The sequence below is a fragment of the Lagopus muta genome, chromosome Z (genome assembly GCF_023343835.1).
Source record: "Lagopus muta isolate bLagMut1 chromosome Z, bLagMut1 primary, whole genome shotgun sequence".
Taxonomy (NCBI): domain Eukaryota; kingdom Metazoa; phylum Chordata; class Aves; order Galliformes; family Phasianidae; genus Lagopus; species Lagopus muta.
Genome location: NC_064472.1, coordinates 53,138,838 through 53,155,735, shown reverse-complemented (window position 1 = coordinate 53,155,735; position 16,898 = coordinate 53,138,838). Strand labels below are relative to the sequence as shown.

General features: G+C 41.3%; 1 protein-coding gene across 2 annotated transcripts in view; it reads left to right on the top strand.

The window, feature by feature from the left end:
• The window catches only part of SLC12A2 (solute carrier family 12 member 2), a 54,477-nt gene extending 50,627 nt beyond the window's left edge, over positions 1–3,850 (top strand). For both annotated transcript variants that reach the window (XM_048931139.1, XM_048931138.1), the window contains one exon: positions 926–3,850. In XM_048931139.1, the coding sequence (XP_048787096.1) occupies positions 926–1,061 (136 nt within the window). In that variant the 3' untranslated portion in view covers positions 1,062–3,850. The remainder of the gene's footprint in view (positions 1–925) is intronic.
• Positions 3,851–16,898: the final 13,048 nt, after the last annotated feature.

Sequence of the window (16,898 nt, the reverse complement as noted above, 5' to 3'; positions counted from 1 at the left end):
CCATTGTCAACATGACTAGTCTCTGGAAGGAGTCCAAGACAATAGAATCCAAAGCTGTGAGAATGGCACCATCTGCACAGCTGTTTGTTCACATGGTCCATTTGCCTCCTCCTACCAGGGTCCCAGTCTCCAGCTGGGATGACACCTGTGCTCCTTATCCCTTCAAAATCTTTCCAAGGGCCATAAAATTTCTTCCAATGTTAAGTAATATCCTTGTTGCAGCGTAACATGATCTACTTTGAAAAAGTAAGAGTGGATAGTAGTCCTCTGGCTTTATTGTACCAGGTAGTTGCTTGATATCATTCATGTGGTCTCCTGGCAGACAGCAAACCTCTCTGGAGAGGCTGTCTGGATGGCAAATGGCTGCCTCACTGCCTCTTGGTGAGAAATCCCCATTTACTAAAATGCTTTGCCATGTTTTGGTGGCACCGGTTCTAATACTGGTCCTTGGTTAGATTGCTGGTGGTACCACGTTAAGATAAAGTTAGAACAGGGCAAGTAGACTTAAAGTAGTTGTTTGAAGGAAAATATTGTGGTAGTTGTTTGAAGGAAAATAGTATGGATATTTTGGAATGACTGTGAGAAGGCTGCACCAATGTAGGATCATTTAAAAAGAAAAAAAAAAAGCTTTTTAAAATTTTAAAATCCGGAGTAGTAGTAAGTTCTCCAAACTAAGAAGAATTCCCCATTAAGCTACTTGAATACTAAATAATGGTAGAAGGCCAAAAGTGAGGTGTGGATAGGGCCTGTTGTTGATTAAGATAGCAGGCTCTTTAGCTTACTGCATTCTGAGTGGAAAAAAAAAAAAAAGCAAAAACTGGCGAGGTTAGGAAATTTGTCTTAACCTCTTTGCAGAATTGTACTTTCATTGTGTATGATAAATGTGTTGTTTTGGTTTGTTTGTTTTTCCCTAATTGAACTTCAGGAGTCTGCCAGTTGCACGAAAAGGTGCAGTTTCTAGTGCACTCTACATGGCCTGGTTAGAAGCTCTTTCGAAAGATCTGCCGCCAATTCTTCTTGTTCGTGGGAATCATCAGAGCGTTCTTACCTTCTATTCCTAAGATACTGCTCATGAGACAGCTGTAAGGACATGGTACTTAAGTGCCCCAGGAAGAGTGACTGATGTGGTCTATAGATTATTAACAACACAAAGGCAAAAAGTGACTCTTCTTTCACTATTTCACTGACTTGAAAGCACACAAGGAAAGTCAATGTATTTCTAAAGTTGTGACATCTTCAGTTTTATTCTATATTTTCTGTAATTTAATCTTGCTTAATGGGGGAGGATTCCTTGTTAGACTGAAGAACAAGGCAAGCTTTTTGTTTGCTATTTGAATAGCAGCAATAAAAGTGGTTTATTTTTAATCAATGAAAGGATTATAGATTTATAAAAGCCTTTTAGCCTTGAGGTGCCTTCTGAAATTAACCAAATCTCATCCATACATCCTACCTTGTAAATTTATATAGAATGTCAAAATCTGCCTTCAACTAAGACTTTAGATCAGACTTTCTTTAGTTTTTAGTCTCTTCCATATTACAATAAAAATGAATGCTGCTTTTTAGTCTTCCATTGAGTTATTAGTTCTTAGTACTGTATGTTTTCTATTGTCAGAAAGTTTTGTTGATTTTTTTTTTTTTTTTTTTATTATTATTATATCTGTTAGACTTTAAATAAAAGCAAGAATTGAGGCAGGTCAGTTGAACAAAGACAAATCCTTGATGTTGTCTGGACTTTGTTTTACTTTAGCTGTTACAAAATTTAGCTCTGTTCCAAAATAAAACTGCTGTCAGAGAGGATCCTATTTCTCAAATTTGACATCGTGCTCTTTTTTGGCATTAGTCTGAAATGCACAGCTATAAAGTTAGCTAGTGGTGGTAAAGGATGCTGTATAAATCCATAGTTCTAGTATGAAACAATTCATCTTACGGGCTAAGGCCATTCATCTCCTTAAAATTGCAAGAAAGGACCTGTCCTAGTTCCTGGCCTATTGATGTTTTGGTGTCACTTAGAACTTATTTTGAAACAAAACTCAACTTAAGGCTTAAATGGGGATAATATGAGCAACGTGATGCTATCTAACAGAAAACAGTAAACACTATGTGGAATCTTGCTATCCAAAACAAAAAAGAAAAAGAAAAAGCTAACGTTCTCTTGCATTTCTCTACAAATGGTTAAAAGGACCACTAGTTACTAGGGGGAGATGTTTTTAGTCAATTCATTCAGTTGTCAGAAAATATACCTAGTCTTATTAAAATATACTCAGGTTTGATCATCTGCCAGGTTAGATTCTTTCCATACATTCTACTTTATACATTTTATATGTTCAATCAAGAAACTGCCAATCTTGTGTGCCCTCTCATTGTGTATTTTGACAACTTCATATTTAGTCTACTATGTGAACACCTACACAAGAAATTACACTTGGGCCTTTATATGGTGGTTAGTAATGTGAGCTGTTTTTTAAATTCCTATGTATTTTGGATAGAAAGGATTGCCTAAAAACATTTCACAAGCTTTTGATATTAGTGTTGGATGTGCTAAGAGATCAGTTTACCAATGCTTCAGTGACTTTAATTTAAGGATGCACAGAAAAGTTGTATTATGCTAAATATAGGATCAAATTAAAATGTAACTGTTCCTTTTGGAGAATAAAGCAATTAGTCATTGTGTGGCAACATAAAGCTTCGAGTTATGATTCAAGATAAAAATATACATGTATTCTACACAGTGCAGTATACACTGTCAATTTCTTGGTGAACTACAAAGATGTTTCCATTATTTCCATCAATTGGATTTAAGTCTATTCAATCATTTTGCCTAAACAAGAACTTGCATGTATTGCTGCTAAGTGTGAGATAACTGATGCCAGCATGAACCCAGCTTCTTACAGTAAAAATTATGGTAAGACAGTTTGCAGTAGAAGTTCTACTTCCTTCTAAGTGAGGGGTGGGTATCAAAATTAATTAATTACAGGTTTCATTATGGTTTTTGGGAAACACGAATGTCACATTGTGAGTATGGAATCATTGCCATGTTTCTTCTTGTTTTGTGGGTTTTGCTCTTTTGAACAGACAGTAAGGCATAGACTTAGTGCTGCTATCATTAAAAAAAAAAAAAAAGAAAAATTGTGCACAGGTACACTTATTTAAAAGGTTTTTTGCCCATTCAGGAAATCATTGCTTGTGATCTGTAACACAGAAACCAAATGAAGTGTGTGTATACATGCATATATGTGTATAAAATTATATAAAATATATCTAAATATGCATATGGGGATAGTTAGGATGATGTCTGTGAAATACTGTAGGACGCTTTTCACATATGCACTCTCAAGTCCACTAACGCTAGGCATGAGGTCAACTTCCAAGAAACTTCAGTAGTTAATAGTGATTGTTAGCAACAAATGTTAGTTAGTGGCAGTCACTCCTGCTTTGATTTTGACGCCAAATTTAGTTAAGTTCCAATCGTGGTTAATTACTTGAAAAATGAAATATCACTGACACAGAAATTCATACTTTCTATAGGTTAGGTTTCTTTATATGGATTTAGAAAGACAGCTGGAGAAAATCAATTATTTATTTGCTCACTCTGTATTTGTATTTAGGTTTCCTTTTACATACATTCTTTTTATATGCTTTTCTGACATTGCATATTTAAAAATAACTGAAAATAATTTAAAGGTTTGAGCGTTCGTGGGTAATGACCCACTTGGTTTGAAGATGTAATATTTGATACTGTACTGTAACTGTCACACACAAATGCTTTTCTAATGTTTTAATGTAACTATTGCAGTTAATACTTTGTACCATGGGGATGTCACTGCAATAAAAGGAAGTGAATTCAATACAACTGAGTTGTCTAACAAGTAGCAAATTGTGTCCATAATTTAACTGATTAACTTCTAATAGTATTTTCTGCTTATTGTATGCATCTGCTATTTCTTTTGTTGTGGAATTTGCATAGGATCGTTACACAGATGTCATTCTGTTGTGCAGCATAGGTTGACAAATGCTTACTTGTGGATGGAATGTTTGCCACTGCCTAGGGAGTTGGTTCCATACGAAAAATAATCCCAAGGCATCTCATGACATACCAGACACTGGACTAATCAGCAGTATGTGGTATATTTAAGCTGGAATGTAACCATTTCAAAATCTGTTTCTGTTACCTATGTAATATGTGAAGGAAAAACTTCTCTCATACTGATAGCACACTGGGCTACAAGGAAATGTAACTTCAAAGCACAATTAGAAACGGCAAGTTTCTAGAGCTGCTGAAGAACTGTGTAACCTTATCTATTGTGATGTCTCATAGGATAGCTGGATGACTGCAGTTTTGAAGGTTAACCTGTAGTAATAATTTCAAACCACTTATCTATGTCCTTAATTTAGTAAATACATTTTCATATCTATTTAAATGTAGGCTACAGGAATAAAACTTGGAGAAAGGAAAATCTTGTTTAACCTTAACTGTCATTGCCTCTAACCTGCCTTATATGCAGGTAAAGAGGTAAAGAGTAAGGTATGTATTGGCTTTCCAAAGTTGATTTATGTGATGAAGAAATTGTTATTTACATAAGCATATACTAGCTGTACTCACAGGTAAACAGCTTCGCTGAAGGAAAATGGGATCAAAGGTGATTCAGCTGCTAAGCAGTGAGAACACATGATGCACAATCACAGAATGGTTGGGTTGGAAGGACTTTAAGGGCTCCCCAACCCTGTGCTGTAGGCAGGGCTGCCCCATGCTATCTGAGTCTGCCCAAGGCTCCATCCAACCTGGCCTTGAGTGCTGCCAAGGATGGGGCACCACAGCTTCTCTGGGCAGCTGTGCCAAGGAGATGCTGAATGGAGATCAGGTGGTCTCTTGCTTCAGTACTGCTGCCTTGATTCATTTTTGGATGAAAACATCTGGATCTGGATTTTGGGGTGTTCAGCAGTGCATTATCATGTCTCTTGCTATGCTGCCTGTTGACAGCATACAGTAGGTTTTCATGTTTAAGACAGGTTTAGTTTCAGGTTTAGTTTGCCTGTCTTTAGAAGGGAGAGGAGCAAGGTGGTGGAAACGATCACTGTTAACTTCTGAACCAGAATGTTACAATCAAAGCAGCAGTAAATGCCTCTTAAAGCAAAAGGGGGGCGACGTTTCTGTTAAAACATAAGATGCTCTGAGCTCCTTCCCCCCAAAGAGCTACGTTCTGCCACAAGCTCAATGGCTTCTTAGGAAGAAAGTGCCTAAATGTTCCCTAATGCACAAGATCTGTCGTGAGATAGATGAACTTCGTAGTATAAGCCCTCAAAGTTCAGGGGTTGGTGTGCTTCTTAGCAGACATAAGCACTTGCCAACGTAACACCAATATTTTGCTGGAAAAGTATTGACTTCAGCACCTTGCCTGTTTGTATACTCTGGTGTTTGCTAATGCATAGTGTTGTGTGCTGGAAGTGTATTTTTACTGTGTTTTTGTAAAACCTTGCAAAGTATGGTACTAACAGTGCCCAATAGCATTTGCATCCACGTGCAAGAAGAGGAAGGCTGCGCGTTCCCACCCCCTGGGGACTTGGAAAACTGGCTGTGGATCCAGTTCTGGTGGGGAATTTAGGGTCTGGGTACCTCTTCTCTAGTCCTTCAGTTTCCATATCATAATAAAGAAAAAATGATGATTTCAAATCTACTGATCCTGTTTGTAATGGAAGGAAAATGTTTTCTCTGACTAATTTGTGAATAATTCAAACTATAGTAACACAGGGTGGCACTGTTGTCTTTCAGGTAATGAACAAAACTGCACTGTCAGACAAATACACTCAGTTTTACACTGTTCCTGTTATTCTACGGGCTAAATGACTCACTACTTTCAATAAATTTGATGTATATCACCATAATGGAACTTCTTTGCAATGCATATTTCATAATTCTGACTGAACTAGACAAGAAGAGTGGACAAGTTGTTTATTTTTTGTTTTCCTTTTGTTGTCAAGATACTGTTTCTGTTACAAAGAATGTACCAGTCTACATGCAGGTACTGCTTGTTGATTTTGAGTAGCCTCTAGCACACAGCCACCAGTGTGCAGTGACATCCATTTTTCATAGTTATTTTCATCTGTGTTAACTAGTGAGCCAGGATAATAAAAGCTCTGGTTGGAAAAGACCCTTGAAACACAGTGAGTAGTTTGACTGATGTTCAATTTCATTTCAGAGAGATCTATAACATTTTCATCAGATATTGTTGCTTCATACGTAACAAGCAAGACAAATATCCATCACCCTCTAGTAGTGTCATCCCCAAAACAACATTCCCTATTTGAAGGAGCGTGGAGGCAGAATTGTGCAACATTTGGCATTTTCAAGCTTATTAAGCTTGAGAATATCACTCTTTTGAAATGCTTTGTGGTTAATAATAAACCTTGGGATGCCTGTCAGCAATTAATTTTGTCTCTGTAAAGCAGATGGGGAAAGGGAGTTGTAAGTGAAGGATTTCCACAGCTCTTGGGGAAAATTAGAGAGCTGAGATTAGTCTTGACGTGTCCTCACTCCTTGTTTGATTATCTGCAAATTACAAGGATCTCGAATAATTCCTTGCTATTACTGTTACAAATAGCACAGATTATGAATTGTAGCAAAAAACAAAAACAAAAAAACACCCCATGCAACAAAACTACATGAAGCAGAGGGTGGAATGTACATATAGAAGGATGTTCCTGGTAACGTGGTGTACAATGAATTTGCTGTTCTATTTATGCAGGATATGATGAGCCATGGGTATATAAAAAAAAAACAAAAACAAAAAACAAACAGGACAAACAGACATTAAGTGCAAAAATAAAAGCTCAAGAGTAAAGCATCATTGCTTGTTGTAAAACAGTGATTTAAGCATCAGCAACCTACAAATCATAGGTCATAGTTTCTGCTAAGCAGAGCCTGCACCTCAAAGGAAATTCTGCTTTATGGAGCTGACCAACAACAGCCATTCATGTTATTAACACATGAAATGAGGGCTAACCGCAGAACAGTGTGGGCTCCCCCATGGGATTTTGGCTAACCTCATATAGAATTACATTTTATCTTTGATTGCATGGTTGAGTGTTGCTAATTGTAAGTTTATTCTCATTAAAATCTTTGTGTATCCTTTGACTAGCAGTGGTACAAGGGCTGCTCTGAAAGTAATGCCTCCTATTTTATGATGTTGGCTCGCAGTGTCGGAGGCAGATGTTGGTAGTACAGCAGAGTTACTTCCCACCAATATCCCACTACATGCTGTTGCTGTGGGACAGATGGCAGCAGAGGGGCAGTCTGACAGAATGGCATCTGACGTAGAAGCATGCATGAAGCAGTGGTGTGTCATTGAATTCCTCCATGTGGAAACAATGGCACCCACTGATATTTATGGGTTGCTTGCTGAACTTTTATGGAGACCAAACTGTGGATGTCAGCCATATGAAGATAATTTTCAGTATTGATATGCTTTAGCTATATTACATATTTTGTGTGTGGCCTGAAACAACTCTTTGTTCAGCGTGGCCCAGGCAAACCAAAAGTTTTGACCCTTGTGCTCTATGTCATAAAAGTATATTAGGAAGAAAGCACATATATTTTTAATTAAATTATGAAGAGAGAAAAAGAAAAAAAAAAGTGGGACATTTGACCATGTTTTGTGAAGTCAATCAGTCAGGGGTTGCAATTCTCAGCAAGCTCTCCAAGTCTTCCTCAGGGATTTTTGATGAAATCTTATTCTTCCTATGCTTCATCCTTGGAAACAGTTGTCCACGAATGTCTTTTTTTTTTTTTTCTTTTCTTTCCCCTCTCTTCCCCCAGGATACTTACATGAATAAGGCACGGTTGTGAAGCAGGACTTATCTCTCAGGCGAGAGAGGACTTACAAAGTCTTGTGAAGAGCCACAGTCAAATTTTTGAGTTAATATCTGATTGCAACATCATGCATTTGCAAACTGGAAGGTTTGACTGAAATTGGAGTCACAAATAATAAAAAGTTGATGCTTTTTTTCAGAAAGCTTAAAACCAATGTATCAACAATGCATACAATTATTTGCTGTCGCAATTATTGAGTTATTTTCTGTCGTAGTATATAGTTTTTAACTCAAACCAGGAGTTCTGCTTTGTGTTGTTTTTTGTTTTCTTTTATTCTCTCCCACATCACGCTGGGAAGGTGTGAGCAAGCAGATCTGTAGTGCTGAACTGCAGCTGCATTAATTCACAACCATATCACGCTGTTCTGCGTGCTGCTTTGGAAGCAGAACTGTGGAGTTCAGCTATAAGAATTTTAAGTGAACTGTTCTTTCAGAGATGTAATGGCGACTGCACCAACGCCCCCACTAAAAGCCTCAGGGAGCGCAGCAGCGCTGGGCATGGAGAGGAGGAGACAGTGTGTCTCATGAGGGCTGTTCAAATGTGGAGGAGCCATAAGCCACCATTTCATATGGCTGCACAGTGAGGAAGCTTGTAATCTCACCGTTCTGTGCCCGATGGTAGGTGCAGGGGCACCTGTTAACAGGCTGGTAACCCGGCAAGGGTGGAGCCAGCACTGCTGGCTATAGAGCAGAGCTGGTAAGTCACACCCTGTTAAGACTGAGGTCCCAGAACTACATGCTAGTGCACGGGTCTCTGGCTGCAGTGAGTGCCAGAGGCTGGCACTATGATACAGTTGCCATCACAGAAATATGGTGGAATGACTGACATAGCTGGAGTGCTGTAATGGATGGCTACCAACTTTTCAAAAGAGAGAGGCAGGGCAGGCGGTGGTGCAGCCCTCTGTGTTAAGAAAGAATGTGACTGTATGGGAATTAATGATGGTGATGATAAGGCTGAGAGCTTATGGGTCAGAATAAAAGCGAAGGCCAATAAGGCTGACATTATTGTGGGAGTCTGCTACAGGGCACCCAAGCAGGATGAAGAGGTGGATTAGGTGCTTCATAGACGGTTGGTATTGAGGTCTCGAGATCTCTAGCCCTTGTTCCTGTGGGGGATTTCAACTTCCCAGACCTGCTGGAATTATAATACAGCAGAAAGGGAACAGTCCCAGAGGTTCCTAGAGTGTGTGGAAGATAACTTCCTGACACAGCTGGTGAAGGAGCCAACAAGGGGAAGCACACTCATGGACCTGCTGTTTGTTAACAGGGAAAGTCTTGTGGGCATGTAAAGGTTGGAGGCCATCTGCGACAAAGTGATCATGTGATGATAGATTTTTCAGTCCTTCTTCAACCATGAAGGGGAGACAGCAGAACTGCCACCTTGAACTTCCAGAGGGCAGACTTTGGTCTCTTTCGGATCATGGTTGAGAGAGTCCTTTGGGAGGTAGTTCTGGAGGACATGGGAGACCAGGAAGGCTCAGAAAACTTTGAGTAAGTTATTTTAAAGGTGCAGGAGCTGACCATCCCCAGGTCACAGAAGATGAGCCGATGGGCAGTGAGACCAGTCTGGCTGTACAGAGACTTTTTTTAGAACTCAGGAACAAAAGGAAAGTTTATGGTCGTTGGAAGAGGGGGTTAGCAACTTAGGAGAATTACAAGTACGTAGTGAAGTGATGTATGAGAAAATCAGAAAAGCCAAAGCCCAGCTAGAATTGAACGTGGAAACTAAGGTAAATGGCAACAATAAGTATTTCTATAAATACATCAACAGTAAGAGGAGTGAAAGGGAGAATCTCCATCCCTTGTTAGATGCAGAGGGAAACACGGTGACCAAGGTTCAGGATAAGGCTGTAGTACTTAATGCCTTTTTTGCTTTAATAGCTAAAAGACTAGTTGTTCCTGGGGCACACTGTTCCTTGTGCCGATAGGTAGGAGTGGGGTACAGAATAGGCCCTGCATAATTTGGGATTATGATTCACGAAGAATTGAGAACTCTTCCATTGAACTCTGTCCAAGAGAGGTTCCTACCTCCACATCTCCCACCAGTCCTTCTCCATTTGTAAACAGCAGGTCCAGCAGGACACCTCTTCTGCTAGACTCTCTTATCACCTGTGTCAGGAATCTTCCATACGTTCTAGAAATCTCCTAGACTGCTGCTTCTGTGCTGCATTGTATTTCCAGCATATATCAGGGAAGTTGAAGTCCTACATGAGAACAAGGGCTGACAATCGCACAACTTCTGCCATTTGTTCACAGAATGACTCATCTGTCTCTTCATCCTCATTAGGCAGTCTGTAACAGACCCCCACCAGGATGTCTGTGTTGGCTCTCCCCCTGATCCTTACCCAACAAGACTCAACCTTATCATTCCCAGCCCCAAGCTCTACAAAACCAAAGCCTTCACTAACAGAGAGAGCCACATCTCCACTCCTCCTTCCTTGCCTATCCCTTCTGAAGATCTCACAGCCATCTACTGCAGCACTCCAGTCATGGAAGCAATCTCACTGTGTTTCTGTAACAGCAACTAAGTCATAGTTTGCCTGCTGCACAGTGGCTTCCAGCTCCTGCTGTTTGTTGCACACTCTGCGTGCAGTGGTGTAGATGCACTTCAGCTGAGCCCATAGTCTCACCATTGTTCCCTTATGGTCATCTCCAGCAGGCCTGATTTTAATCCCTTGTCTCTTCATATCAAATTTAAAGCCCTCTCAAGGAGGGCTCCTGGGCTAGGGTTTGTTTCCCCCTTTGACACAGATGAGACCCATCTGCAGCCCAGGCCAGGTGCTGAGTAAACAACCCCATGGTTAAAACCCCCAAATTCTAGCATTTGTACCAGTCTCTTCAGTCTGAACAACAGAGAATGTGACGCTGGCACTGGGAGTGTCACATTTTCGTATGATGTGTGAGCAAAGAGATCTGACCTAACTTTACGTGGACCTCAGTCTTGACACTTCAGAAATATTATTAGAAAAAAAGCTGCTTTCTACAAAGGACTGGTTTGGGAGCCTTGGTGTGGCTTTTGTTCTTTTCTCCTTTTCTTCTTTTTATTTGATTTGATATTAACCGTGTCAAGTTATGTACATATTTGAGGTTCATTTCCTGTCCTCCTTTACTGGCTTTTGTCTCACAAGCAGCAAAGCTTTGGCGATTTTCAGTGTAACTTCACGGGAAAGAGAGCTTTTCAATTATTTGCTTTGGTTGTGCTCAATTCAAGTGGCGGTTACTGTGGTTTATTTTTCTTGGGTATTTCATCGGGGCTGTGTTTTCCTTAAAAACGTATGTCCTGATGAAGAGAGGTTTTGTTTTCCTTTCTCTGAAAGGAGCTGAAGAACATACGTGGTCAGATAGGATGTTAGGCATGAACACAAATACGTGAGAGCCTCTTTGGTCCACTGAAGTGGAAGAGGGCAGGAAGGGAAGAGCTGAAGTGCCCTGTGGCATGTTGGGTTCACATACATGAATGATCTGCCTGTGAGCGATGCCATCACCTTCTGCCCACTGTTGCTGCTCTTCTCAGGAGAGCAGGACATGGAAGTGGTGGGTGTTCCCTGCCCCATGCAGAAGGAAATGGCTCAGCTGTGGTTGGCTCTGTCTTCCACACACTCGGGTATTTTGAGGTGGGCGCATTTATAACATTTTCATCTGTGTTCCCACCAGTTGGGAAATCACTTATAATGCTGAAATTTCCTTTCAAATACTCCTCTGCTTTCATGCCAGCCTTAACACTGGGTTCCAGGACAGCTACTGTTCAGCCAAAAACCTGCTGTATGTAGACTGAATGGAACTTGTTATTCTGTGGGATACTTAGAAATAGTGTTTTCTTCCATCACACGGAGTGGGAAGGGGAATTTTGGTCATGCAGCTAACAGCATGCCCAGCAGTTAGTAGGTGTGCCACCCTAGGGGCCATCCCAGGGAAGTTCAGCTCTGAATAAAGAGTAGTTCTTTTTGACTGTCCTTCTGCGCTTTGGTCAGTATAACTACACTGTTAGGCAGACCGAAACCAAAGGATTAAAATACTGTGTACTGTGTGCCTAACAATTCACTGTATGATAGAGAAAAGTGCTTTCCTACAGCTTTCAGAGGCACATTGAACAACAAAGTGCATTTTCCAGTGACGCAGCACTGTTGGCTGTGCTGTCTGTGATGCTGGTCTCCTTGTATGAGAATGAGAGACATAAAGTTGAAAAGCAAAAAGAAAATGCACAGGCAGAGAGGCAGGTACCATAGAAAACTATAAGGAAACTGCTAGGCTGTGTAGGGACAGGGTCAGGAAAGCCAAGGCCCAACTTGAATTAAACGTGGCAAGGAGTGCCAAGAAAAACGAGAAAGACTTCTACAGATACCTCAACCTGAAAATGAAACTCCAAGAGGGTGTAACCCCACTAGTGAGTGACAAAAGCAGGCTGGTAACAACAGGTAAGGAGAAGGCTGAGGTACTTAACAAATTTTTTGCCTCCATCTTCTCTGATGACTGCTCTCCACAAAGTCTTCAAATGTTTGGTTTGGTTTGGTAGAGGGAGACTGGGGAAGCGACATCCCTCCCTCTGTGAGTGAAGAACAGGTGCATGTCCACCTAAGGAACCTGCGCACCCACAAGTCTATGGATCCCAGTGAGATGCATCCCAGAGTCCTGAGGGAATTAGCTGTTGTAGTTGCCAAGACACTCTGTATGATATTTTAAAAGTTGTGGCCATCAGGCGATGTCCCTGGTGGCTAGAAAAAAGGCAAAATCACACCCATTTTTAAGAAGGGTATGACCCTGGGAACTACCATTCTATCACTCTTATCTCTGTTCTGGGAAAGATCATGGAGTATATCTGGTATAATATATCTGAGTATAATTGGACTACATATACATGGGAGACAGGGATATGATATGGAAGAACCAGCGTGGCTTCACCAAGGGCAAATCCTGCTTGATCATCCTCGTGGCCTTTTATGATGGTATCACTGCATCAGTGGACCAAGAAAGAGCCTCTGATGTAATATATCTGCCCTTCACTAAGGCCTTAGACTCATTATCACATCTACAATGTCCTTCTCTCCAAGTTGGAAGGATATGGATTTGATAGGTGAATTACTCAATGGATGAAGAACTGGCTGCAGGATCGAGTCCAGAAAGTGGTTGTCAATGGATTAGTGTCTGGATGGAGATTAGTAATGTGTGGTGTCCCTCAGAGTTCAGTGCTCAACCAATACTCTTAAATATCTTCATCAGTGAAATTGACAGTGAGGTTAAGTGCACCCTCATCAAGTTTGCTGATGACACCAAGCTGTGGGGTGTGGTTGACACGCAAGAAGGGTGGGATGCCATCCAAAGGGACATAGGCAGGCTTGAGCAGTGGGCCCAGGTGAACCTCATGCAATTCAACAAAGACAAATGTAAGGTCTTGCACCTGGGCTTAGGCAACCCTCACTACTAATAAAGCTGGGGGATGAAAGGATAGAGTCCAGCCCTGCTGAAAAGGACCTGGGGATACTGGTGGGTGGCAGCTGAACATGAGCCAGCAGTATGCCCTCACAGCCTAGAAAGCCAACCATACCCTGACCTACAGCAAAAAATGCATTACCAGCAGATCAAGGGAGGTGATCCTGCCCCTCTGCTCTGCGCTGGTGAGCCCTCACCTGGAGTACTGCATCCAGATGTGGAATCCTCAGTACAGGAGAGGCGTGGACCTGTTGAGGAGCATACAAAGGAGGGCGACAAAATGATACAAGGATGGAACGACTCTCAGACAGGCTGAGTGAGCTGGGGCTGTTCAACCTGGAGAAGAGAAGGCCTTGCAAGGTAGCGGCCTTTCAATATCTAAAGGGGAGCTACAGGAAAGAAGGGAACAGACTCTTTAGCAGAGTTTGTAGTGATAGAACAAGGGGCAATGTTTTGAAGCTTAAAGAGGTTAGATTTAGGTTAGATAGAAGGAAAAGATCTCTAACAGTGAGGGTGGCGAGGAACTGGTATAGGTTGCCAGAGATGTGGTAGATGCCCCATCTCTGAAGACTTTCAAAGCGATGCTGGATCAGATCTTGGGCTACCTGGTATAGCTGTGGGTGTCCCTTTTCATTGCAGGAGAATTGGACTACATGACCCTTAGTGGTCCCTTCCAACTCTAAGGATTCTATGATTTTAAAGCTGAGGTATCTCAGGAGCGAGTTTAGTCTTAAATATATTGTAGGGGGTTTTGTTTGGCTCATCTTCTCTAAGCTGTGTGGGTTTTCTATGTTTCATTTCCATTTTATTAAAATTCTTTGAATAGGAAATGAAACTTGTTTTACATCTATTTGAATTCAGCTCCTTTAAATCTTTTGGTAATATCAGACATTATTAAATTCATAGATGGCTGTGCATTGGTATTAGGTAAGTATTCAAGATTTCTTTTTGATATACATTGAAAAAGTGTTGGTTGATCCAGAAATAGAGTCCTCATCAGCATTTAAGAAATACTTTTTCTGAAACGTTTCAAAAGACGTGGATTAATTGTACTATTGAGTTGGATTTCTTGTTACAGTGATCTGTATGAGCACATTGTTCGTAATTCAACTACTTTTCCTCTGTTCCCAATCAGTAGACATTTCACGAAGTAATACACCCGTGGAAGTGAAAAAGGGCAGAAGCACATACTCTTCCAAATCAGTTTTATGAGCTCAGTACTGTTACATTAATAATGAGACCTGCGTAGTATTTTCCTTGGGAAATGCAGACAGAGACTTCATCGCTGTGGTAGGAATGGTGCCACTGTAATCACGCTCTGTTCCCATCATCCCAGTTGAAATGCCTCAGCTTTTTCGACTGCTATTCGCACGAGCGACTGGAGTTCAGACCCTTGAGGAAGAGGCCTGTATTTCTCGTTCACTTTGCGTATGTTCATCGCTTCTTCATGAAGTTCTTTGATGTGCCATCTGTAGGAGCGGTTGTGAGGTTGGCTGGATGTGAGCTAGCTCTGGTCACTGCTGTTTGGGAGATGCCGTGATGTAACATGGACACATTTTCATGCATGACAGCACTGCAGAGCTCCTGCATTGGCCTTGGAGCTCAGAATTCCAAACCTCCAAGTCCATTTGGATGACCAGTGCTTCTGGGGGCTTCAGACCAGCGGCACAGACCAGCAGTTCCTGCTGGAGTTCCTCGTGCCTCAAGGGCTGGCTTTGGCCCCAGGCACAAACAGCCCGTACTCGGTGCACCCAAGCAGCTCATCCTGAAGCGATGTCCAAATGCACAGGTGAAACATTTCTGCCATCACCCTCTCAGAAATACAGAGCAAGGCTGGATAGACTGTTCTGTGTGGTTTGGGAACAAAGAACGCCTGTTCTCTTTCTGCTACAGCAACCTGGTGTCAAACGCATAAGCAGTTGTGACAGGGACTGGAATTTGATGCCAGATATAGAGCATAGAACTTCTTCCTGCTCGTATTTTTCTTCTCTCTTGTTTTCAAAAGTGTGAATGAACCATCATGAATCTTTATCCCATCAGAGTAGGTTATGAAAATCCAACCATTGGTTGTAAAATGTTTTTCACAGCACTGGTTCATTTAAGTGCTTGGCTGCGTGTGTAACATGTGGGAAGAACAAGGAAACACACCTGAGGCTGAGAGTGTTTGCTGTTTGGTTTTGCCATGCACTGCCAGTTCCAGGTTCTGTGGGCTGAACACAACAGCAGTTCTTCAGCTGTCTACAGGCCGCATCCACTACACCAAAGCTGAACAGTTGGCTCCAAGTCAACCTAACAAAGCCCTGTAGAAAAATACCTCTTTTAGGATGCTAACTGGAAAACCTGGCCTACGAACAGCTGCTACAGGTCTGTCCTTTGCAGGTCTGTCCTTTCCGAGGATCGTGAGCAATCTGAATAGATGGAGCATTGTGCTGGATGCACTGAGGTGTGGCCATGAAGAAAGGGCACAGAGCACTCAGAAGTAATTACTGAATGCTTAAAAAGTCCCCAGCAGTACCCCCAGCAATGTAGTAGTAGGAGAAACGGGTATAGTGGGTATACAAACATCTACTGTGATAGACTGGCTGGGGGGGGAAATGGTTCTGCTTTGGATTTTTTTCTCAGAGGTGATTTTCTTTTTAAGTCTCAGATTTTATTTCAAGTAGATGTGAAGCTGAGGGGAGGATGAGGACAACCTTTCCCTGGGTACTGAGCTGTCTCATGCACTTTAAAGTAGTAGAGGGCAAAGTAAATGGCTTTTTTTTTTACAGTTTGTTGGCTAATTAACATGAGTGTATCTGGTGGAAACTTCTAGTTCAGAAAAAAGGTCTGTAATGATGATTTGTGTTCAGCTCCTTAAATCTGCTGTGTTCACAGTACTTGCAAAAGCTCACTCCGTATTCCAGTAAAATCCTCCAAAACTTGCAGCCTCAGCGGAGTCATTAGTAGCATTGCTACTATTTTCTCTCCTTCTTTGAGAGTTGGCAGCAAAGGATAATGCTCTACTGGGTTCAGTCTGACAGCTTTTCTTGCAGTAAGTGTTTCCTGGAAAGCTCCCATTTTGGACAAAGAGCAGCCCTCTTGGAAACTAGCTGTTAGAGCTGTTAAGTCAGTGCTATACTGGATGTATCTATCAGACTTCTAAAGAGCTTTTTATTTTTGTAGACTTCAGTTATTTTACCCAGAAGCTGCTCTGAATCAGAAGGAAATCTGCATGACAATATCTAAAGGAAATACCAAATAAGTCTTGTTCCAGGTAAAGTCATACTTTGTTCTTTAAAATGGTGCAGTATTAAATGCCAGATGAATCCAAACACATCCATAGCCCTTGAGCAATACCAAGAGCAAGTAGATCATTAATTGTAAGAATAATGCCGTAACGCCTGATCATTTTCTTTCTGGAGTGAAATTACTTAAAAATGATCCAGTTTAATCAAGAACGGAATAAAAGGGACAGAGTTGCTTTCTGTATAGTGATGTCTTTGTGGAAACCTTGAATAATTCACTAAAAAATAAAAAATTCATTTTTTCAACTTCAGTTCAGGGGTGTGCAAAGAGGGGACTATCAGCAAGCAGAAGTGCTTCCACTGATGATCATAACATATCCTTTG